The following is a 24,699-nucleotide window of genomic DNA, read 5'->3' on the forward strand; positions in this document are numbered from 1 at the left end:
TCAACATTGGGCCTGAAGATGGAAGTAAAGCCCAATAAAGAAAGCTTAAACAATGGGCTTAAGAAGGAAGAGCAGCCCAAGGATATGCTAACCGGCCCAGTCCAATCTTTGACTCATATCGTTGGGTACGCGGCGCACGCCTTGAAATCAAGAAAGTTGGGGTTCGTTCGCTGCGCTCGTAGTCGTTGGGTTTGGTTTAGATTTCGAATCAGACCGCTAATCCGCTATTGTATAATCATAAACTCCCTGAATTTTCATATTTACTGATCTTTGATTCTTTCTCATCTGGCTGTTGGCTTTGATTTCGTTTACAAATTCCTGAATTTCGATTACACATATAGGGTTTCGAAATCTAAGTCGTTGCTGTCGCAACCTATGTCCGCTTCGACGGTGTCGATCACCGCGGCTCGGAGGAGACCGGTTGTTGTCGGCGAGAAGAAGTCCGACCTAGAACTCTTTCCCAACGAGGCACAAGTAAATGGAGTCGCCGCCGCCGCCGGCAATAGCAAAGATCTCAGCCACCACTCAATCAGAGGTGAGCCGGTGGCGCATGTGAAAAAGTCTCTGCCTAATTCCACCGTGTCCCCACGCCGAACTCGGAAGGTCGCCATTACGAGGCCTGAGAAGCCGTTGTGGCTGAGGGTAGTGAGTGTGTTCACCAAGAATTTCGTGCTGTTTTTGATACTTATCGGATTGGTGCAGATGGTTAGGAAACTGGCCTTGAAATCTGGGGATCCTGTTTTGGGGACACAGATGGGATTCTCAGAACTCGAGGGGAGAATTGCGGAAGTAGAGAAGACTATGAAGACTACATCAAGAATGCTTCAGGGGCAAGTGAAGATTGTCGACAAGAAGATCGAGAATGAGGTTGAGGGATTGAGAAAGGAAGTGAACACGAAGATTGAGGACATTGGTAAATATTTTGAAAGTGAATTGAAGAAATTAGCGTCTAGGAGTGAAGTAATGGAGGGGTTATTGAGAGAATTGAACTTGGCAGATTGGTTATCGAAGGAAGAGTTTGAGAAGTTCATTGAGGAGTGGAGGAAAGGGAAGATCGGTGATGAAAATGGTTTAAGTCTGGATGATGTGAGGGCATATGCAAGGGATTTGGTTGTGAACGAGATTGAGAAGCACGCAGCAGATGGGCTTGGAAGGATAGACTATGCACTGGCCTCTGGTGGGGCTGTGGTTGTTAAGCACTCGGAAACCTATCTGGCTGGGAGTAGAGGCAATTGGTTTGCACTGATTAATAGAAATGGGGTTCACAAGGATGCAGAGAAGATGTTGAAACCAAGTTTTGGTGAGCCAGGGAATTGTTTTTCATTGAAAGGAAGTGGCGGGTTCGTCCAGATTAGGCTGCGAAGTGCTATTGTTCCTGAGGCGGTCACTTTGGAACATGTTGCAAAGGTAATGATATCCATTTCACTCGATGAAAATTTGGTGGTTTTGTTTATCTTCTCCTCTTTTTTTTTTTTCTTTTCTTTTTTGCATTTGATAAGTGTGTTGATAAGGATCTGTTTTTCATAGGTACTTGCACATTCTTGTTTTTCAGTGAAAGATTATGCATATGTTATCGTGTACTGTTAATCCTAGTAATATGCCCCGGGTGAAAGCACAATGTAGTTGCACTTGCATATAGGTGTAAAATTTGTAACTTTTCAAAATACTAATTTTTTACTAGAAGGGAGTTAACACTGTTGCATCATATCAAAGCTATTGGTTCAGGTGTTTTCCAATTATTACAGTTGAATCATACCAAATCCTGTTGAGTGTGGAAGTGGAATACTAACACTTTTATTCAGGTTTTCGTAGCAAGATGCTGATCCTTTTTTACGTGCTTACTGAGGGAACTTTTTTTCAAAGAAGCAGGAAAGGAGGCTGGTATATGGGGGTATTAGGTGCAAATGTATAGTTTCTTCTTTTTTTTTTAAATAATGATGTTTTGGGTTTCATAACCATCATGATATTTGCCTGATATTCTTTGTCACTATGGCCTTTAGTTTCCTATCATTGAGATATTGTTGATTAGAAGTAGGATTCCTAGTAATAGAATCTCCATGTTCAAGAGTAATAGATATATACTACTTTCCATTTATCATCATTGCTTTTCAGGGTAGGAAATTGAGTTCTTTGTTCAGTTTGGACTTTGTAGGCATGCATGCTTAAGGATTCTTCCCCTCTTTTTTTACTTTGGTGTAAGGTTGGTTCTTGCTTATAATCTTAGAATGAAATATACGGGAGAGAACATATGAGTGAACTTGCCACTGCTGTTTTTGTAAAGACCAATCCTTTTTTTGCATATTATCATATGCATATGCTCTAGGTTAGAGCGTCTATTTCAGTCTTCAATTTCTATGTTGTTTAGAGATGCTGACTTCTGAGGTAACTTTTAGTATATATTTCATACCCTCATGCTCTTTATAAATGCTGTTCATTCTGGAAATGCTCATTATTCTGTGCTGAGTTTCACTTCATGGTTAAAACAACCTTGGCTTCCCTTGTTGCACCACCAACTCTAATCCCCATCCATGACCATGAGTGATAATTTCTCCTGTAGAAGGCCTGTAAAACTCATACAATTGGTGTGGATTTGGAATTCATTTTATGCTTATGTATTATGGTTTAACATTAACATTTTCAGGCATGTCTATGAGTTTGGTGTACTTATGCTGTTGTGCAGATAACAATGTGTTTGGTTTATAGGCCCTAATCAATTAATGTATTTTTTGCTGACATTTCTTTATTATGATGTTTGAAATTTGAAATCACTTAATTATTTTTAATTTGTACGTGGTGGATTTTCAATTGTTTTGTGGCTCTCCTTTGAATTCAAGTTTTCTCTTTATTTCTTTGTTCGCTGTTGCATTGAATTTAGTGTTAGGCGAAGGGATGAGTTGTGGCTTTTATACTTGGTGGGTGTAGGGCTAATTATCATCCCCAATTCACCATCCTCATCATTGTAATTCAATTGTAGTACATTCTCAAATCATCTTCTTCTTGCTACTTTCGATTGTTTTTTTGTATTCTTTTTCAAGATTGCTTTCTTCAACTAGTTAATATGCTAAAATTTGTTGCATCTTTTGATTGAACAGAATGTTGCATACGATAGATCAAGTGCACCGAAAGACTGCCGGGTATCTGGGTGGCTTCAAGGTGCTGGTCTTAGTACAGCAGATGGTGTCGAGAAGATGCTTCTATTGACAGAATTTACATACGACTTGGAGAAGAGCAATGCTCAGACCTTCAACGTTTTGGATTCAGCAGCCTCCAGTGTTGTTGACACGGTCAGATTTGACTTCACATCTAACCATGGTCACGACACTTTTACTTGCATTTATCGCTTGAGGTTGCATGGCCATGAACCTGAATCAGTTTCCATGATTCCCGCGCTGGCATGATAAACTCCATATCTTGTAATTGTATGCTTTGATTCTTTGTTCAGTTCACGCTTTGTAGCTTATAGCTTCTGTAGTTGCTAGATGCAGAGTTAACCTGTTCCTGTGATTAGATTTACTCCTTCAACATGTAAGATTTTTTTTCTTCACCATCACCAAGTTTTGGTTCAGTTCTCTTCCTTTTCTAGTCTTCGAGGTGTCGCATTGGAAATGATATACTTTATATTATATTCACATATATTTTTTTTTAGGGCCGAGAATTAGCTTGTCCAACATGTCCGCTCCACACTGGCGAAAGTTTAGTAAGTCATGTAGAAGCTTGTGCATGTAGAAGCCTGTGGTGGATTAGGTCGTGGTTGGTTAAGAAGTAAGATGGTTATGATGACACAATGATAGCATTTGTTTCTTAAGAAAAGTCAAGATTAGAACCTGGCTTATTTGTTTATTACTTAATCATCTGTAAAGGAATCAATAAACAACCTTTAATACTAAATTAATAATTAAAAAGGGTATTTGTTTTTCTGACCATTATTCATCACCTGGTGCTTCTATCAGGTTTTGCTTGGTGACTGGTGTGATGTGATACTCTGAGGTCCCACTCTCACCTTACAATCTTTGTTAGGGGGTCTCAATCACAATCACAATCACTTTGGTCTACCCCAAAATTCTTGGCAACATTCATAGCACAATTTGTTTGATACGCATGGTTTTTTTTTTTTTTTTTTGTCGTCGTCATCGTCATTGACACATAGATTGAGAAAACGTGTCGTGTGCATGAAGTTGAACATTTGCTTATGAACTATTTGGATGGGTTATTGTCATTGACATTTAGATTGAGAAAACGTGTTGTGTGGAAGAAGTTGAACATTTATTTATAAACTATTTGGATGGGTTATTATCGATCCGATGTGTGATATTAATCTTCGCATGTTTGATGATTTTAATTATTAGACATCTTTATAAAAAAAATAGATCTTGCCTTATGATTAAGAAATGAAAGTGAGATTTGATACTTTCCACATTAGCGAGGAGCCCATAATGATTATCATGTTCTAAAAAAATAGCAATCACCGTTGATTAATGAAACTCAATATCCACCGTGGATCTGGTTTTATATATATTAAATCGGACGGCAAGGAAGCCTTTCGTCAGTCGCTTAGCCGCATTGTCTCGTAAATCCCCCCACAATTTTGTACAGTCTGTCTACATCTATCGTTATCGTTCTTCTCGTGCTTTTAAAGAAACAACAATCAAACGTAGAACCAAATGACGTTACGTGGAAGCAGTTAACACACAACGAGAGAGAGAGAGAGTCCGTGTGGTAGTGGGATCTGGAGATATTTGCGAAATAGCAGAGTAAGAGAGAAGAGAAGCCATGGCGAGAGGATCTCTCGCAGTTCATCTATGGATCTCTGTTTATACTCTGCTTCTTCTCAGCTGCCATTGCTTCTACCTCCCCGGAGTCGCACCCGAGGATTTCCAAAAGGTACGCGCAATGCGTTTGTTGAATTTGTATACGGAAATATATGTGTGCATTGAGTGTGATTAGATAGTCAATAGTTGTTGCATGCGCTACGGCTTCGAATCTATACCTAGATCGTTGTTGATTCTGGATGATTTGTTAGTTTCGGTTACTTATTTCGTTCAGATCTGTTTCAAATCTTATTGTGCTGGCCGTTTGTTGTCTATGATGCGCGTTCGGCTTACACAGATGAATTTCATGCTGTAGCTTGATGGTGATAGTTTATGATGCATGGGTTGGTTGAGATTGTTTTGTTGGTTTCAAACTCCATTAGGATCATAGGGCATCAACTATCGTCTGAATGATGGAGACTGGAGAGATTTTGGAGCTGAAGTTTGATTGTTTTAAGTGCATGTAGAGTTTGGTCTTGGTCATTCTGTTTGTATTTCGAGATCAATTTTGAATCCAGCTTTTGAACCCTTTAGATGATGATAGATGATCCCATGTTGGACAGTGAGCTTGGATTGCCTTCTCTAGATTGAATTTGTCCTAGAGAACCTGAAACCATGTGACATTGAATTCGTATAACAGTTTTTTTATTCCTTAGAAAAAGACTCCAAATATAGTTTTGGATTTTTGAAAACTGAAAAAATGACATGACCTTTTATGCCTTTCTAATTAAACGGTCGCCATGTGCGGGCTTCTGCCACTACAGAGTTTGGGGAGAGTGGTATGGTGTACTCTTAACAAATAATGGAGAAGTGATTTCCATAATTTTAACATTGGATACGTTGTTTCTGTAGAGCTATCTTGTTGTGGTTCTCCTATTCTTTAGGACTCTATTTTCTTAAAATCTCTAAAAGTTTATATCAGAGGTGTTGCAAATGAGGTTAACTTCGATGCAGGGGATGCTGATGTTGTGGTTTAGGAAGATGAAATGTTAGAGATGAATTAATGAGCATCCCTTAGCTTAGGAAGAGATCCTTGGCGGGATTTTTTGATAGGGTGCTGAAAGATTATGGTCTTTCGACAGTTTTAAGTACACATAAATTATTATCTGCTCACCCTTTTACTTTCCCCCTACTCTTGTTTGGGGTTGGTTGCTGGGGTGGGGTTTGGCTTTATGTTAAATCTCTTTCTCAAAATCGTTGACAATCTGATGATACTATTAATAAATCCTGCTGTTCTCTTGCACAGGGTATATATAATACATTACACTGAGATGCAATGTTGTGCATTTGCATCAATGGTTCATATTGTGCAGTTATAATATATATCCTTTTTTAAAAAAAAGTTCTTTTGCTGGATTTTTTTTTTTGTATTTTGTTGGTGATTTGATGAACCTGTGAGTTTGCATTGTCTAAGGACGAAATGGATTATCTCTTCAATTTGAGTATTCTATGTCCACTGTGCAGGGAGAGTTGTTGTCAGTTAAAATGAACAAACTGACCTCTACAAAAACACAACTTCCTTACTCCTACTATTCTCATTTGAGTATTCTATGTCCACTGCGCAGGGAGAGTTGTTGTCAGTTAAAGTGAACAAACTGACATCTACAAAAACACTACTTCCTTACTCCTACTATTCTCTGCCTTATTGCCGCCCACAACATATAGTTGATAGTGCTGAAAATCTTGGGGAAGTTCTTCGTGGTGATCGCATTGAAAATTCTCCCTTTGTGGTAAGTTTGTGTCTTGGATGATTTGCCGTCTTCTTGCTTTGCCTTTATTTAATAGTGTTGTTGAGCGGCGAACTAATGTTTATTGCAGTTTAAAATGAGAGAACCAGAAATGTGCAAGATAGTATGTCGTTTAACACTTAATGCCAAATCTGCGAAAGAATTCAAAGAAAAGATTATTGATGAGTATCGGGTGAACATGTGAGCCACTCATTCTGATTAAATTTAAGTGTTAGTTTCTGTCAACATGATATTTGCCGTAATGCTGTGACATTATTTTTTTGATAATTTGTTTCCTGTAACAGGATTTTGGATAATCTTCCTCTCGTTTTCCCAATTGAAAGACCTGAGCAGGAAAAATCTATTGTGTATCAACATGGTTTTCATGTTGGTCTAAAAGGACAGTATGCTGGGGTAAGTGTCAGACAAGTCATTACCTGTTTAAAAGTGGTAATACTTTACTAGAAGCTAATGCAATCAGTATTGGGTTTTCTTTTGTCCTTCATTGTATGCAGAGCAAAGAAGAAAAGCATTTTATTCACAATCACTTATCATTTACAGTCAAATATCACAAAGATATTCAGACGGATACTTCAAGAATTGTAGGATTTGAGGTCAAACCATTCAGGTTACAGTTTATGATTATTTTCTAACTGCATAATTCTGTGTTAATTTCTCTTCTAAGTGGTCATCATTCCTGCTCTGCTTATTGATACCAATTATTTTGATGTCTCCAGTGTTAAACATGAATATGAAGGTGAATGGAACGATAACATCCGTTTGACAACTTGTGATCCTCATGCGAAACGATTGGTTACCAACTCTGATTCTCCTCAAGAGGTTGGAGATAAGAAGGAAGTTATTTTTACGTATGATATTGAATTTGAGGTGAGGCCCCATATGGCTTAAGAAGACCTCCTGCGGGTTTCTTTTCGATAATCAGGCTAATGGTGTTTGTCTTTTAAGACCTACTTCTTGTTTGATTACTTTGCAGGCAAGTGATGTAAAGTGGGCATCTAGGTGGGATAGCTATCTTCTGATGGCTGATGATCAAATTCATTGGTTTTCAGTTGTCAATTCTTTGATGATCGTGCTTTTTCTCTCTGGTATGGTGGCCATGATCATGTTGCGGACACTTTACCGTGATATCTCCAAGTACAACCAATTAGAAACACAGGAGGAAGCCCAAGAAGAGACAGGATGGAAGCTTGTCCATGGGGACGTTTTCAGACCTCCCACAAACTCAGATTTACTCTGTGTCTACGTAGGGACAGGGGTTCAATTTTTCGGGATGATTCTTGTCACCATGATCTTTGCTGTTCTTGGCTTCCTCTCACCTTCAAACCGAGGTGGGTTGATGACAGTCATGCTCCTACTTTGGGTCTTCATGGGCCTGTTCGCTGGTTATTCTTCGGCTCGTCTTTATAAGATGTTCAAGGGAACTGAATGGAAGAAAATTACTCTGAAAACTGCTTTCATGTTTCCAGCAATTGTGTTTGCCATCTTCTTTGTCCTGAACGCACTAATATGGGGACAGAAATCCTCTGGGGCATTGCCGTTTGGAACAATGTTTGCTCTGGTATTCTTATGGTTTGGCATCTCAGTCCCACTAGTCTTTGTTGGTAGTTATATGGGTTTCAAGAAGCCAGCAATTGAAGATCCAGTAAAAACGAATAAGATTCCTAGGCAGATCCCGGAACAGGCCTGGTACATGAACCCAGCCTTCTCAATCTTGATTGGTGGCATACTCCCATTTGGAGCTGTCTTCATTGAGCTCTTTTTCATCCTCACCTCAATATGGCTGCATCAGTTTTACTACATATTTGGTTTTCTCTTCCTTGTCTTCATCATCCTCATTGTCACTTGTGCGGAGATCACGATTGTGCTATGCTATTTCCAGCTGTGCAGTGAGGACTATCTTTGGTGGTGGAGGTCATACTTGACTTCTGGTTCTTCTGCTCTCTATCTGTTTCTATATGCCGTGTTCTACTTCTTCACAAAGCTTGAGATCACAAAGCCGGTATCCGGGATGTTGTACTTTGGGTACATGCTAATTGTCTCATATGCTTTCTTTGTACTGACTGGCACGGTTGGCTTCTACGCGTGCTTCTGGTTCACACGGCTCATCTACTCATCTGTGAAGATTGATTGATCCACGTTATCAGTGAGGGAACGAACCATAGATGGGTTCTTGCTCTCTCCAGGATTATCATTTGAGTTCAGTTTTGAATCTTGAACCATAGAAATTCAAACTAGCACTTCCAATACAGGTTCTTTGGCAGGTTTTTTTAGCTCTTTTTATTATATTTGTTTGTCGGATAATCTCACTTAGTGAACGAAATATTCTGTATGAATGTGGGATAATCTCCCTATTGAATCCGGTAGATCGTAACACTTGGATTTGGGGGCTCCGCAATTCTTTAGAGTCTACAATTCACAAAAATCAGTATCATCACTTGAATTTAGGTCTTGATAATATTTTTTTTTTTTTTTGGGTTGGATTTAGATCTCCAATTTTTGTTAGAATTTTTTTTTGGTGGTTTTGTAGCGGTATTGCAAATTTATTTTTAGCAATAAAATTTCTGGCATCCACAAAAAAGTGTAATTAAAATTTAAAAAATCTTATTTGGCAAAATTATGCAGCTAGCTATAGATAGGCTATAGCCATGTAATATCTTATTATAACAATGTTTTTGAGACATGTTGAACGATCATTTGGAATAAAACAAAATACTGTAGTTATTTGCTAAATATATAGTATTTCTCGCTACAATTTGGATCATTATTTTCAAAGTCGAATCTTTTGCGGCCGGCACACAATAATTATCTCATGCTTTGAACGCTTAATTATAATATTTTGAGCCCAGTTGTCCAAATGTTGAACAATGATTGATTAGTGTTTAGTGAGATTAGCACGAGAGTATAAAATTATATGAGTAAAGTATATATCGGTGAATGGGAGATAGATTTCATAGCATAAACCCCCCTTGCAATACAATGCTGCACCAGTTGTTCATGTAGTTGTTTGTCGATTAGTGGCAAGAAAACAATTATCAGTTGATGTACCATATGTTGAATGAACATTTGTAATAAAACAAATTTCTCGCTACAATTTGGATCATTATTTTCAAACTCGAATCTTTTCCGGCCGACACACAATAATTATCTTATGCTTTAACAGCTTGATTATAATATTTTGAGACTAGTACGTGCTACTTTTCCAATGAACAATGATTTATTAGTGTTTAATTAGTGAGATTAGCAGGAGAGTATAAAATTATACGGAAACTTTCATCTAGTATAGTTTCGGTGATTGCGAGATAGATTTCATAGCATAAAACCCCCCTGCAATACAATGATATATGCATCAATTCATTTGGTTGTTTGTCGATCGAGAAATCAGAAATGGCAAGAAAATTATCAGTTGGTGCTTACATTCTTGCAATCTTGATAACATGTTCTTCAGCAGTACTGTTTAATGTCGGAGCGATTAAAATAGGTCTGCCTGATTACTATCGAACTGCCGTCCGTTGGCCTCAATCTTACTGCAACACTGGGAAGTTTGTCTGTGCTAAGCCAACCCCATTTCATTTCATCATACACGCTCTCATTCCAATGTATCATGGTCATGAGAAAGTTCCACAGTTCAACAAAACTGGATGCACCCACACCCAACCAAAGACAGAAAAAGATATTAACGTGAGTAGTTTAATTTAATTGCTTCTTATATATATATGCCCTATCAATACCAAAGTTGTTCATTAATTACTGATTTTATTTTTGGTTGATGTTGATGCAACAAGCAGAACGAGCTATTAGCTCCATTGGGAGATGAACTGAGAATAAATTGGCCCTCACTTGGAATTGAGAAACACTATTTAAAGCTTTGGAGGTATGGATGGAAACTTCATGGAATGTGTTCTGAATTCGCCGATCATCCTTTCGATTACTTTGACAAGGCCTTAAGTTTGGTTAGGCAACATGATTTCATGCTGGAACTCATTAGAGGTAATTCTTTTTCACTTCAGTTCACAGAGACTATATATATGCATGCAATTTCTTAGTAAAGTAATTAACTAATTATGGTTAGGATTAACCACCACTTGGGTGATAGTATAGTTGATGATCCTTCTAGTACAAAAATATACGGACTTGGGAAGTACTTCCCGAATTCGATTCTCATTGGGAGCAATAACACTCTTGTGGCTGTGCACTGAGCTTAGGGTCAACTTACCCTATTGTTAGGTGAGAAAATTCTATGCTTGAGGGTCTAATAACTCGAGTTTAGGCTCATATTGGATGCCTAAAGGCCAAGTTTGTATGGTGTCGTTCTCGATTATCAAAAATAATTATGCTTAGGCCTTAATTTATATTAACTAGTTAATGACAGACAATCCTAATTAATCTTTTTGGTGATTGGTTTGAAACAGAAAATAAATTTCCCAGTCTAAATCGCAGATATGAACCATCGGAAATTGTAAATGTTATAACAGAGAAGGTGGGATATCAAGTAGAAATTGAATGTAACCGAGATGTTAATGGAAATCTACAGCTCTATGAGATTTCGGTATGCTACAATAACGAAGGTTTGACCATGCCATGCGAAAATGATTATATTTATACCACCTGCAATGAGACCATCAAGTTCCCTCTACCCGACCTCACCCGGTCGGAATGAGCGCCAAGACTAAACCAGTAATAATTATTATTTTCTCCTTAATTTTCTTGTTTTAGTTTCATAAATACTCAAGATTTAATGAATTAAACACTTACTGTTGTTGGGTATGGGGAGAGCTAGCTTTGCCCTAATCAAATTACCTTTTTATATTGCAGGTTCTGGACCGAAAAACCATATGTTTGAGAAGAGATGTCCTTGACAAGGAGATATTCATAAAGAAAGAATTGAAGGATAATGTTTGTCATATTTAAAAAATAATGATCAAATAGCTAATGCACAATATATATTGTCCATTCCTAATTCTATAATGTGTGTCTTGAGAATGAAAATGACAATATTATGACTATATATATATATATATATGTTGTTATATCTTTGCTTTTGATGCTCAGTTTAATTATACTGGAAGATGCTTAGTTTGAAAAGGCAGCATTTAATTACCCCCAAAATCCCCCTCAAATTATGCTTTTATAAGTTTTTTTTAGTGTTATTGAGTAATTTGATTGTTAGAACATAAATGATTTTTTTTAAAAAAATCCTAAATTTAAAATCTCAAATTCTAAACCCTCAATCCTAAATTTTAAAAAATTTATTCGAATGGATTTGGAGCGGTAATTAGCTGCCCCACTTTTTTCAGAAGAGATAAAGGATTGGGTTGTCATATCTGCATTGGACCATGGGCCTGTCAATGACTCATGAGCTCCTAATGGGCCGGGAGCCGTTAGTGGGCTATCAGCCTGTCAACGGGATTTGAGTCTAGGGAATTGAGCCAGGACAATTTTTGGCCACGTAACAATTACAAACACCGACAGAGCAATCCATGCATTAAAAAAACATTCCAACGATCCAATATATCACTTCTAAATGAGCCCAACAAAATACAGCCCCAATCTCATAGAGTGCACAACCGCAGCGGGGGAGAAAATATCAAAGAACCCACTCATTGCTAGTCATATTAGTCGGAAGAAGTTATTCCCAACGAACAAATCATCTTTTTAAAACAATTAAAGCTCAACAATTTAGAGCTAATAGAGTGTTAAATATCATATAGACTATTGGGCCTAGCACTACGCTGTGTAATTGGGCTACATAGGATTGGGCTTCAGTGGTCCTAATTACGTTTTTGTCTGTTTTCTATGCTATTAGTCTCCATAACTTTGGTTACAAGATGAGTGTTGTAACATTGTTGTTTCAGTTCTCCCTCCAAGCTTCTTATGTTTGTTTCGTCTATATGACAACATCTCGACACGGTTTTCTGGTCTTTTTCTTTGCACAGCGGCAGTGTTTAATGTTTTTGAGTCTCATGCAAAAATAAGAGGGAAAACAAAAACACATGTACCTAAGCGCCGAGCTTCAGCCCAATTTACAAGTGGAAAAATTTTATACTCGCGGGCATGAATTTAAGCCCACATCAGATGTCACAGGGAATGGCTTTATATCAGCAGCAAAAGTTATTCACGGCACGGCAGCAATCTGGCAACTGTACCGTGTCAATGCCCAAATTCATATAACAGCAGCATCTAGTGTGAAAAAAAAAAAATAGCGTTTATTACATGTTTTCAGCATCTCTCATCCTGTAGAACCGCAAAAGTTATCATCAAAGATGAGTACCATAAATGGAAAATCAATCTGCATCTTCAGCGGTAAAATCTGGTTCCCGAGGCTTCTGTAGTTTCACCAATTCTCTAGCAGTCTTAGCATTCCGATTTCGATGTACACCGCGAAGAGCATTAGCTGCAAACCTGGATGCCAACAAGGTGGCGCCAAGACTGTAAGAACCACCACCAACATTGTTGATGGCACCATCTGATCCTTCTGCTTCTACTTCGTCTTCTTCCTTCTGCCGCAGCTCCATATTCTTCCTTCTTAAATGGCGGCGCCATGCTGCTTGGATAAAACAAGCAGCCCAAGTTCTCCACTGTTGTGAGTAAAATCGGAAGGTGTGTTGAACCTGTCTACTGTGAAGGCGCCTAAACTGACTAGCCACAAATTTCAACTCTTCAGCTATCAAAGCAAAAGCCTCGACCTCTGTTATAGCCTTCACAGTCCGAGTAGAAGAAGGAAGGTTTGCCCCAGATTTTGGATCCAGTGCCCACGTTAAGAGCTCCTCTCCACAGAAATCCCCTTCTTTCAACATACTGCGGTTGAAGAACCCACTCCTCCCACCATCCGTAGTTACACTCTCAAGGCGACCACGGATTATAAAAAGCATCTCGTCAACTGGATCTCCCTCGCGAACTATGTAAGTCCTCTCAGTAAATAAACTTGGTTTCAGCCGCTCACAAATTGCATCAAGCAACCTCTCCTCCATATTCTCAAAAAGAGGAACCTACAAACACCAGCAAAGCAATCCATCATCCATGCATTAAAAAAACATTGCAACTATCAAATATCACTTCTAATTATAAGCCGAACAAAATACAGCTCCAAATCCCCCAATGGTCACAACAGCAGTGGGGAGAAAATATCAAAGAACCCACTCATTGCTAGTCATCATCGGAAGATGTTTACAAGAAGTTGTTCTCCAAGAACAAATCTTTTACAAAAATTAAAAGCTCAAGAATTTAGAGGTAATGCATAGCATCATATGGAAATAATGAAAATAATTAAACTAATAATATTGGGTTGTTTATCATATGAAAATCATTAAAATTTAGCCAATTGTTATCCTAATTGAAGGGTATCATCACCAGTCCACTCTCATCTCGATAATCACTGCATAAAGTGATTGACAACTAAAATTTTGGTTAAACTTCCCAATAGTTTAGACATTTATTTGTTTAACCCAACTAGTGAAACACGATGGCTCCGATCAGACTTCAGCAAATTGTATACTCATCAATTAACAACAATTTTTAATACTTTGTCGTCAGTAAATTAATGAGATAATACTGAGCTCTACTAAGCCCCATTTTAAATTCCTGATCATATTGAGATACCGAAAATGAAAAAACTAGGTTGCTCCTTTACAGGAAAAGCATGCAAATACTAAACAAGCTTGATTGTTGAACAAAGCTATCTCAAGACAAATCGCTAAAATGCACATACATCAGACTCAGAGTGAACAAAATTGTAAAAACAAGGCGGCAGAAGAACTCTCTACCGCAACACCAAATAAAGAAATTAAATTAAAAAGTGCCATAGAAAATGCATACCCTCCGAACCAATGCGAGACAGAGGTGTCTTTTAATATCTCTCCTAAGATCCTTTGGCAGGCTCTGAACTATACTCTCCTCATCGACGCCACGTGTTTCCAGCCACTTATACTGGTCATATCGTCTAACACGTTCCCTAAGATCTTGAGGAAGCAGGCGATGATGCATCCACTGCTCTGAATCACGCCTTTTGATCCTCATTTCTTCTAGCCGAATGGTAAGAGATTGAAGATAGGTCTGTTATAACAGCACCAAATCAAGATTTAAACACTGTAATATAAAAAAATTAAATCATTTGGAAGAAAACAAAAGCCTCGCTTTAAAAAAATCAATTAATTAAGAGTCTACCTGCATGTTGCCTATCAGAAGAGCAAAAAGGATGAGACCAAGTATTGCAAGTGCGATAGAAAATATAATCTCCCCAACAAAGGTACTTGTTTGAAGCCCCTGGCCAAGCGTACTGTAAAGAGCAGGAAATACAAGTGAAAACTGGGTAAAATCAAAAAGTTCACGGATGCAAACTTGTAGAGCTATAACTTGTAGAGCTATACTTGAAGAAGAAAACTTCTAACTAAAGCTGGTGTGACAGACTAGACCAGCCCCAGGTTTTACCCCCAACAAGTGGTAATTTGGACATTAAGGGTGATTTCAACTTCGATTTCCAACATTCTAAAAGAAAAGGTAAACAACTCCTGTGCATACAGCTTCTGCAGTGGGTCGGTTCGGGGACATACAGGATGTACGCTGACCTTACCCTACATAATATGTGGAGAGACTATTTCCAGGAATTGAACTTGTGATCTCTAGGTTGCACTTGCACCCAAACAACTCTACCACTGAGCCAAAAATAAAAGGAAGAATATACCAAAATAAAAGGAAGATATGGGGGTAGCCACATATGTCTTTTATTTGGTTAAGGAAAATTAAAAGGGGATATTTAAATTCAAATAATCTGGTAATATCTCATAAATCTTCTTCTTGATATAAATATGACGGAATGACCACTTTCACCCAGTCATTGTACCAAAATTTGGCTAAATTCATACAACCTAGTCATATAAGCAATATAATGAAAATTTCAATCTAATGACTTCCTTCAATAAAGGGACCAGGTTAAAACAAACACACACACATATAAAAAGTTTATTTACCTCAAATTTTGAAGCCCCCACCACAAACAGTAACAGATTTTAGATATAAAATTATTAGAAGAAACAATGCCTGATGATAACGCATTGGTATAGATTCCAAAATCAAACGGTGGATTTTGATCATCTGCTAAGCATTTTGACTGAAGAACAGAATAACTGATATTGCTCCAAGCATCGTATCCTTCCATATGCTGATTGCCGCAATACAAAAACTTTTTATTGCACTTTACGTCATCAGTACAAGCACCCCGCCAACAAGAATCATTTCGTTCTATAGCCAACAAGTACCAAAATGCCCCAACTACCTACAATTATAAACTACCACCAATCAGAATTCAATTAAGGGCCCAAGATAGTGTGGATAAACAAACATCTAAGTACAGTACAAAGGTTATCGGTTATCAGTGATACATCATTTATATACAATAATCACGAGAAGGGATAAAAAATTATACATAAAATCAAAATCCTGGGACTTGCAATAAACAAGATGCTTTTTTCATGTGCAGGATACTGATTCATGCTACAAATAGCAAAACAATAATGCTACTCTATAAGAATAGCATAGATACCCCAAACAAAAATTTGAACACTTGTCAATAAGTTTGATGTATTAACCATTCCCCGGTACATGAAAACCTTAACATGCATTACGCTTAGAGATTGGTAGAGGAAGCGTGCACACACAGAAAACCTTAGATAGCCAGAAAAGGTAGTACTAAACCGCATCCATCAGTTGAAACAAAACAAAACCAAAAAAAAAATCAAAATCATAAAAGTTACAAAAACTACCCCAAAATGGGTACTTACATGACTAGCAAGCATGTACAACAGCAAATAATACGCAGCACCTGCCCAAGCAGTTTCAGCAAAGACACCTGCTGTCCTTTTCAGTTCTGAAGTCAAGGGTAACATTCGAAGAAATCTAGACAGGTACTGAAACAATACAATAAAGAATAAAGCCTGTTTTGTAGCAAGTACATTTGAACCGCCGGAGCTCTGCAGAAATCTCCAAACCACAATCTGCATATATGAGAAGATACATAAGCATCACTTGACCTCCTATATAATCATTTTTGATATGAAAATGCACGTACCCTAAAATTACAAGAATCTTGTTGATAGCTTTTTCTCTCTTTGTTTTTGTTAAGTCCTGGGAATATATTCTTATTTTCTATGGGAGGGGGAATCAAAATTTGCACCTGTAAGGAGTTGGCTACCATTAGGCCACAAGCTCCTTATTGTGTCTTGTTCATAGTTAAAAAGGTAAACAACTCCTATGTACAAAGCTCCCATAAGCAGTTTGAATTTCAACACAGAAACTCACCAAATAGGTGAATTGCCCAACCGGTCCTTATAATCCCATGAACCACCCAGTAAACACCGGACGTGTGATCAACACATGCCACGTGTACACCTTTGTGACAGCGCCAACAGTGGAGTGGGCAGATGCATATATCCTTAACCCTACAAGCTGAGAGGCTGTTTAAGGGATTCCAACCTATGACCGCCAGGTTAAAATGAAGAAACTCTACCACTGGCCAACAAGTTCGACCTTAAGAGTTCTATTCATAAGTACTTATTAAACTTTTTTCAAATGGGTAGCTCATTTCTGGAATACAACATTAAAGGACCAACTACACGGCATAGTTTGGCTACATACCTTAACTAGATTGCACTTCAACCTGGCCAGTGATGAAAGGTTATGAAACCGGTAAAGAACTTTTACAATATAGAACTATCAACTCCAAAATGAAGACCACAGAGTTTTAGATTAAGAGTCAATCAAGACACTAAACTCATTACTTGTGCTTTTAACATTTCATATTTATGTTTTGCTAACAAGAGTAAAGTAAAAAATCCTGAAATCTTATTTACATGAGAGCAAACCCATTGCTTAGGCTTTCTTTACTGTTTGAAAAATTCAATATGATTTGGAGAAGCAATTAGCTTGAGATTGACATTAGGATATTATTTATCAGGCAAGCCTAATCCGAACAAAGTAACTGCTTTCTATGAATTTGCAATTATGTTTGCCCAACTTTAATAATTGGCTGGATAATCCAAATAAGAGATAAGAATGCGGCCTTTGAGTGATCAAATGAATGCAGCTAAATGACTTTTAACCTGTGGAAGTGGAAGCACAGCAAGAAAATCAACAATGAACCACTGACGCAGGTATCGCCGGGCTATCTGCGCAGGATCTATCACAAGTTCACCTCGTCCAAAAACTCGCGATGATGGGGCAATATAAGCTGTTCGGAACATGAGAGCCATGTGAAATAGATAGAACGCATCAATAATTGTCCGCAATGTTGTCGCTGTAATCGCTAGCTTTCGATCTATACCAAGACACTTGGATGAGTCATTACTAACTGGAAGATAAAAAAATAAGGGGTCCACAGATACTGCCAGAATACAAGATATGACAAATAGTTTATTGCACAGTAAAAGGAACTTGTCTTGAGGATCAAATATTTTCTTCTCGGAAACTTTCAGATCTTCTGGGAAAACTGCCCGAGAAACCCCAAATCTAAGAGACCGACCAATCGATTTAAGTCCTTCAGATCCTTTTCTAATTCCTTTCTTAAAAGACTGAGATGTTTCATCACTTGAATGACCAGCATGACCCAGTGCCTCAATATTGAATCCACAATTTTTCACGCCAGATGCAGATGGTGATGATGACCTGGAGTCTAAGTCATCCAATCTATAGAACATAGAAACATCACCAAAACAACAAAATTAAATTTATCCAAACTACAGCACCTGGGAAAGATGAAAATAAAACAAAAAGAATTATGCTCAACTTTACCGACACCATCTGGGTTTACTCTTTCATCAAATAAAGTGAGGAGATGTGATTGGGTGCAATGACTGGTGCAATGGCAAGATTCTTGGGATGATGACTATGAAGTTACATGATAGAGGCCATTGTCTTTGAGGGCTTAAAAACTTTCATGCATAAATCCTGAAGGCTTACATTTCAAAGTTCCCCTCTCAGACCATACTTGTGGAAAAAAGAGCAGGGGGTAGGGGAAGGGCCTAATTTGAAACCAAAAGAAGTGCTAAATTCCAATATATATCCTTCCCATGGACTAAGACTGAGTGGTTAACATTTACAAAATGTATTACTCTCCACCTTCACAAAGAAACTGAAATGCCCAGAGACAGGAGATAAATGGACCAAAAGACAAGGGCAGGGGAAAATAATTTGCAGGACAATTACAAAAAAAAAAAAAAAAAAGAGTACAAATAAGCATGTTTGAAAATTCAGTTGCAAAAATAAAGTCAAAAGGTTCAAACTATAAGGAATGGAAACTATAGAAAAAAGGCCACTAAATTAGTACGACATTTCTTATATATCTGCTTCTCTCGAACACATCAATTACCATGAAACTAATCCAATGAAATAGAAATAAATGTGGCTAAATGCTTCATCTAGAGCAGGTAATATCATATGCAGATTTTTTACAAATCCTTTCCTTCATGTAGGAACTTGTTAATGCAATCATTTTCATATTGCACCAGTTGACAGAAGAGCCATATACTCCCTTGTCCAAATTCTGTCACTCGCAACTAACATAGTTATTTAATCTTCTACAGGTTGACCAAGTTCAGTAATATTGCTACAAGAGCGTGCAGTGGAAGTGGGGTCAAGGAAAGTTAGACGTACACAGCTTTAACCCAAATGGCAAAGAAGATTAAACTTATTTTCAGCCCAAATTCTAGAAATAGTCCATTGGTTCTTACCAAAAGAAAATATATTAAGAAAGACAAATAGATGTTAGATATCCAGATAAGTAAACACTTGCTCTTTCGAAATACCCAACAACAAAAGAGTGGAAAAGCATATACCTGAAAAACTTCTCTCGTTGGCCATCTAAATATTGCGACTTATAACCACCATAAACCATTTTGATATACTTTACCAAATTAATACCACCTACAAACCAATGACAGACAAGTTTACTCGCATTAATGAAATCGGTAAAGACAATTTTATCTATTGAAAAACACAAGGCCACCTAAAGTACTAATCAATTGGCACTACAAACCATCCTCCAGCCATTGAAAACATTTTCTACTCAACTCTTCACTAATGTGGTGCTTAATGTACAATGCTAACCAACCACTCACCTATTTACAACACAAGCACAACAAAATAAAAGTCAGATCAAGGAACTGCTACATGTTTAAACTTTGAATCCAATCATAGTATTTCTTAGTGGCATTTCGAAATCATTTCTGGTTTGCCATCTAAGGACATTATGCGCATTATTTAGGAGGAATTGTCACTTAAATATGGTGTTTGAAATGTAAGGATGAAGAAATACAGCAATTGAAGCTCGGCCCCTTGTTTTCAAGCTAGAGAAGGAGATCAACAAACTCTTTATGCAGTCAAAGATGTCGAGGGGAAGAAGAATGTCTACCTATAGATGCTCCTGGTGGAAAGTGGAAACGCAGCAGACACTGGAAAGTTTGATACCGAAAACCCTAAAATAGTAAATTGTCATAGTAAAGGTAATGCTAAAGGAAGAATATTGCATTCTAATGGTAGTGAAGTGTGAAGTGGTGTGCTGATTAACCTTTCTGTTAAGGCCATAGAGCTATGACGGGACTTTTTTGGCAAATCAAACCAGTGAACCAACAGAAACATATTGGAATTTTGATGAAGAGGTGAGAAGTGTGAACCAACAGAAAAAAAATTGGAAGAGAACAAAGGTTTAGACCAAGCAAGGAAGGACCAACATACATGAGAAAGAGGACTTCTCTCGCAGGAGGGATTGGTCTCAATAGCAATAGATGGCAGCACATACAATTGTAAGCCAATATAGACAGTTTTATGCATAAGATCTCCAGAAACGACTACAAAACCCCAATTGATTCCTCCTTCTTTCAAATATTTCCTATAATTTCAATTTTTCTCCCATATCCCCTTATCCCAATAGTTGACTGCTGAAATTTAACAAACATAAATGTGCAGAAATCGACGAACACTATTTTAAGTAACAAAAAATCAACAATACATCTAAAACTAAAGATTGATTGATTTGATCAACGGTAACATCCGATTATATGTTCAAAAGTTGGACAAGTAACGGAAAAAGCAAGATTTGAGCAAGTGACGACTTACAGTGAAATCTCTCTGCAGATTAAGAACAAACAACAACGAATTGGATCAAAACTCCATCTAGGTTTAGCGACTTCGTTGAAAATTAGGCGCGGTTTGCGGTTGTGAAATAGCTAGAGAAGAAGAGGAAAATATGAGACTCGAAAAGAAACGCGGTAAGACCGTAAGAGGACTTGTGAGATATTTAATCAACTTTTGCCGTTTTACAATATATATCTAAACAATAATAAATTCCATCAAAATCTTTATTCAAATATTTTAATATTAAAATATAATTTGTTGGTTTTTTATAATAGTCTTTAACTAATATCTAAAACACAGAGTAAAGTCGTACTTTCCGTGCGAGTCTCTTCGATTTTTCATGTTTGCGCATTTTTTTTCGGCCCTTCGTCAGTAAAACATCGTTGTATTGGGGTGTATGAATTATTTTCTTCATGTTCCGTACTTCCGTCAAAAAGTGACGTTGTTTTTATTTTTTATTTTTTATTTGCGTCTGGACGAACAAAATGACGTTGTTTTCGTTGCTTCTTCAACTCGGATCGTCCGATTACATGTGGTGCTTTTGATCTTGACTGTAGAAACTGATTCATGCACCTTCTCTCTTATATTAATCTCCTTGTGCGCACCTCTGCTTCTAATGTCATCCAAATTATTTATATTAAATACACGAGCAACGAAAACAACGTCGCTTCTCGACGAAACATAAAGAAAGTAAATCCTACACCTCAATACGATGATGTTTTACTGACAAAGGGCAAAAAAAAAATGCACTAGTATGAAAAATCAAAGAGACTTGTGAGGGGAACACGTGATGAAGATCAAGCACGTCAACTCAAGAACGCTTATGATCGTGCTCGTCATCATAAGATTAAGCTGAACTGGGCTCAGCTAAGTCAAGATATTCAAGTCCCTGTATCCAATCAGGTGAGTAGAGAGGAAGACTTGAGTTGCACGGTAGAAGATGTATAACCTCAAGGAGATTGAAACCTTTTAGAATTGGTAGTAATATTAGTAGCAGTAGTATAATTAGTTACTATTACTGTTAGCCATGCTTGATGACAGTATTTGGGGATTTCTATTACACTACTCGGAGAAGTATTCTATTCTTATTAGAGGTAGGATTTGTTTACTTTAAATAGTTGCTTGTAGCTCAGTAGAAGGATGTCGATTGAATTAATCAGAAACGAGAATTATTCTCACATAGGCTTTTCCAACTATCGATAACTACGATCTGTTGTTCTCTGTCCAAAATTCAGATTTTTTTTCGCATCTTTCAATTTCTCATCTTCATTGATGTTTAAGCTCAAAATGGGAAGGAGGTGTATATCTGTCTATGCAAAAGAACAGAAGGTACCGAAGTTGAATTTCATGACTCAAACTTCAAACTGCACTCCTCTGTTTTGGAATCATCATTCATCTTGAATTTTACATTTTTTTTTGATTTATAATATGTTGATGAGATGTCTAAATTTCTGTTTTGGAATCATCATTCATCTTGAATTTTACATTTTTTTTTGATTTCTAATATGTTGATGAGATGTCTAAATTGTTTTTTTTTTTTTTTGATTTGGGGAGTAGAGAGAGGATGATGTTGAGGAGGATAAGATAAGTGGACTACCAGATGAAGTTCTGTTGTACCTTCTGTCTCTCTTGTCATTGAAAGAAGCAGCAAGGACTAGTGTTCTTGCGCGACGATGGCGCAAGGTTTGGACTTTTATTCCCGTCTTGAATTTTGATGCTTCGCAGGCGTTACTTGCCCTGAAGGAACGAAGAAGAAGATTTGGAATAGTTGATAATAGGATGCTTGCTCTGGAAAGGGATAGATATGTCGATTGGGTAAATCTTGTCTTGGAGGCATATCAGGGATCTTCCATAGAAGAATTTCGAGTTCGATTTGATTTGGATGAAAATCATGGGTATGATATTGACAAATGGGTTTACTTCGCAATTGAAAAGAAAGTTAAACGGCTGGTGATGGAGTTCCAGAAGTTCTTAGTTGCTGTGCACAATGAAAAGGTTTACTCTTTCCCCCCATTACGTAGCATTTTTAAGAGGCTGCATAACTGTAGATCCCTTATAGCGCTAGAGTTGAATTGTGTAAACATAAGTGGAGGTGTTGTTGAATACTTCATAGCTAGTTGCCCACATCTTAGGCAATTATCAGTTGAAGGTTCAGAGTCTATGGTTGATCTTAAAGTTTCTGGAGAATCACTTTGCTTGGAGTACTTGAAGATAGCAAATTGCTACAAGTTGGAAAGCATATATATCTCTGCAGCAAATCTCTCATCATTCGCATATTTGGTGAAGCGATAGATATCTCTTTTGTGAATGTACCCAACCTCGTTGAACTATCTTTTTGTGGGAGATATTCTCAATACATCGTCCGTAGCTTTCGTGAGCTTTCAAATTTTGCATTTCAACTAGTGAAACTTAAACTAGTTGTGCCGAAACTCGAGGTTAGCATGCTAAATTATGTTTGCTTCTGCTTTTTTCCCCTAGATTTCTTTCTATGTCTTATGCGTGTCTTTGTTCTTATTTAGAAAAAGATGGTACCTGAAAAATTCAAGTTCCCTTTGCTTGCAAACCTCAAGAATTTTGAATTGAAGACTTATGGAAGTGAGAGTGACAGTCTTCTTAATTTTGCTCCTTTGATAGAGGCAGCTCCTTCTATGCTTAGATTTTCATTGGAGGTAAGTGTTCTGGCTTTAGGCCTTTCTTTTGACACTCATGAATTACGTTGGACATTTTTTTTTTTTTGTCTCGCAAGATACAGAAAACTGAATAATATTTGAGTGAAATTTCTTGAATTTCCTGAGCTATAGATGTTTGTCTTGTGTCTGTTTTTGTGACATTAAATCTATGTCACAGCACTAGATATTTCTTGGTACTTTAATCAAAACTTTCTTTTCTGAAAACTGCAACAGCAAAACAAAATGTATAATTGAGAGTGATTAAGGAAGGAATGACATAGGACAAGAATCAAGCTAACTAAAGTTGTAATATGATAAGGAAGGTTGAAGGATGCAAAATACTATTGCAGCTTGACTACAAAGAAAATATTGAGTACCTAAGAAATTTTTTAACAAAACCAAGTTTTAGACTAACTCCATTGTATATTTACATTGAATAATGAATCATATTGCTGAAATTGTCATGCGAATTGACTTTTAAGGAGTTTATTTTCTTTTATTTCGTTTTTCTCTCAAAATAGTCAAAGTAAGTGTAGCTTGGTTTGCTCTTACGATAGTTTATTTGGATTGAGAATGCTTGGTTGAACGGGAGGAGACAAAAGAAGGCGGCCACAAAATGTCCACACCAATGCCTTAAAGAAGTGGAACTTGCTGGCTTTGTAGGGCATGCTATTGACATGGAGTTTGCAGAGTATTTGATCGAGAATGCTATTGCATTGGAGAAAATTATCATTGATCCTGCAAATCTAAGTTGGAGAGGATACGAGTTGTCGTTGCCGGACGAGAGATTGAAGGAGATACCAAATATCATAGAGCAAGTAATGAAACTCCAATCTAAATATTCCCTAGGAGATAAATTAGTACTTCACAATTTAGAGTAGATTAGTAAGTATTTTGCAATTTAGTTAGTACTTCGCAATTTTTGACCTACACCCCCTAGATTATTAGATTAGTAAGTACTTCGCAATTTTTGAATTTCAGTTTTAGCTATATATTTATCTTTTTAATGTTGTAATTTGTAATTTTAGATGATTGATTTTTTTTTTATATACTTTGGGTGCGCATGCATTAAAGCCTTTGCCAGACTCCCGTTTTCCGTTTTTCGTTTTTGTTCGATGTGGGATTAGTCCCCACTCATAAAATCATTTTCAACCACTCTTTTTGCGGGACCCAAAGACAAGACAAAACGCCCAGCTTTCTAACGCTAGCAAACCCAATTGAAGGGCACTTCCACACAGATTTCTTTTAACAGACACTATAGCAAAAAATGAGGAACGCGCAGTGAGAGACAGATTTTCAAAACAGATCTTCAAAGGTTAAATAATCAAGCTCATCATATGAGTAAAGCTTAGAAAT

The 24,699-nt window shown here is 37.3% G+C and overlaps 5 protein-coding genes across 7 annotated transcripts; 4 read left to right on the forward strand and 1 right to left on the reverse strand.

Moving 5' to 3' along the window:
* The first annotated feature begins 145 nt into the window (after positions 1 to 145).
* On the forward strand, positions 146 to 4,088 carry LOC120006289 (SUN domain-containing protein 1-like). 2 transcript variants are annotated; one of them, XM_038856284.1, is made up of 3 exons: positions 146 to 1,407; positions 3,093 to 3,284; positions 3,951 to 4,088. In XM_038856284.1, exons 1-3 carry the CDS (start codon positions 376 to 378, stop codon positions 3,984 to 3,986), a joined length of 1,260 nt encoding a protein of 419 aa, XP_038712212.1. In that variant the 5' UTR covers positions 146 to 375; the 3' UTR covers positions 3,987 to 4,088. The 2 variants fall into 2 exon arrangements, with proteins under 2 accessions (XP_038712212.1, XP_038712211.1); XM_038856283.1 differs by lacking the exon at positions 3,951 to 4,088 and having other exon boundaries at positions 147 to 1,407; positions 3,093 to 3,629.
* A 306-nt stretch (positions 4,089 to 4,394) lies between these two features.
* On the forward strand, positions 4,395 to 9,008 carry LOC120004758 (transmembrane 9 superfamily member 10). Of its 2 annotated transcripts, none has more exons than XM_038854048.1 (7): positions 4,395 to 4,881; positions 6,273 to 6,538; positions 6,627 to 6,736; positions 6,841 to 6,949; positions 7,051 to 7,163; positions 7,273 to 7,423; positions 7,530 to 9,008. In XM_038854048.1, the coding sequence occupies exons 2-7, from the start codon at positions 6,359 to 6,361 to the stop codon at positions 8,685 to 8,687; spliced, it is 1,821 nt and encodes a 606-aa protein (XP_038709976.1). In that variant the 5' UTR covers positions 4,395 to 4,881; positions 6,273 to 6,358; the 3' UTR covers positions 8,688 to 9,008. The 2 variants fall into 2 exon arrangements, with proteins under 2 accessions (XP_038709976.1, XP_038709975.1); XM_038854047.1 differs by having other exon boundaries at positions 4,398 to 4,881; positions 6,374 to 6,538.
* Positions 9,009 to 9,844: 836 nt separating this feature from the next.
* LOC120004855 (ribonuclease 1-like) lies at positions 9,845 to 11,523 on the forward strand. The gene is made up of 3 exons (XM_038854180.1): positions 9,845 to 10,234; positions 10,342 to 10,543; positions 11,369 to 11,523. The coding sequence occupies exons 1-3, from the start codon at positions 9,941 to 9,943 to the stop codon at positions 11,410 to 11,412; spliced, it is 540 nt and encodes a 179-aa protein (XP_038710108.1). The 5' UTR covers positions 9,845 to 9,940; the 3' UTR covers positions 11,413 to 11,523.
* Positions 11,524 to 12,547: 1,024 nt separating this feature from the next.
* LOC120005615 (probable cyclic nucleotide-gated ion channel 5) lies at positions 12,548 to 20,821 on the reverse strand. Its single transcript, XM_038855363.1, has 8 exons — positions 20,657 to 20,821; positions 19,378 to 19,465; positions 17,647 to 18,229; positions 16,330 to 16,542; positions 15,520 to 15,824; positions 14,717 to 14,828; positions 14,369 to 14,605; positions 12,548 to 13,542 (listed from the first exon to the last, which is right to left on the reverse strand). The coding sequence occupies exons 2-8, from the start codon at positions 19,434 to 19,436 to the stop codon at positions 12,838 to 12,840; spliced, it is 2,214 nt and encodes a 737-aa protein (XP_038711291.1). The 5' UTR covers positions 19,437 to 19,465; positions 20,657 to 20,821; the 3' UTR covers positions 12,548 to 12,837.
* A 1,429-nt stretch (positions 20,822 to 22,250) lies between these two features.
* LOC120006699 lies at positions 22,251 to 24,377 on the forward strand. Its single transcript, XM_038856834.1, has 3 exons — positions 22,251 to 23,109; positions 23,194 to 23,343; positions 23,901 to 24,377. The coding sequence occupies exons 2-3, from the start codon at positions 23,200 to 23,202 to the stop codon at positions 24,222 to 24,224; spliced, it is 468 nt and encodes a 155-aa protein (XP_038712762.1). The 5' UTR covers positions 22,251 to 23,109; positions 23,194 to 23,199; the 3' UTR covers positions 24,225 to 24,377.
* The last annotated feature ends 322 nt before the right edge of the window (positions 24,378 to 24,699 follow it).

The sequence above is a fragment of the Tripterygium wilfordii genome, chromosome 9 (genome assembly GCF_013401445.1).
Source record: "Tripterygium wilfordii isolate XIE 37 chromosome 9, ASM1340144v1, whole genome shotgun sequence".
Lineage (NCBI taxonomy): Eukaryota > Viridiplantae > Streptophyta > Magnoliopsida > Celastrales > Celastraceae > Tripterygium > Tripterygium wilfordii.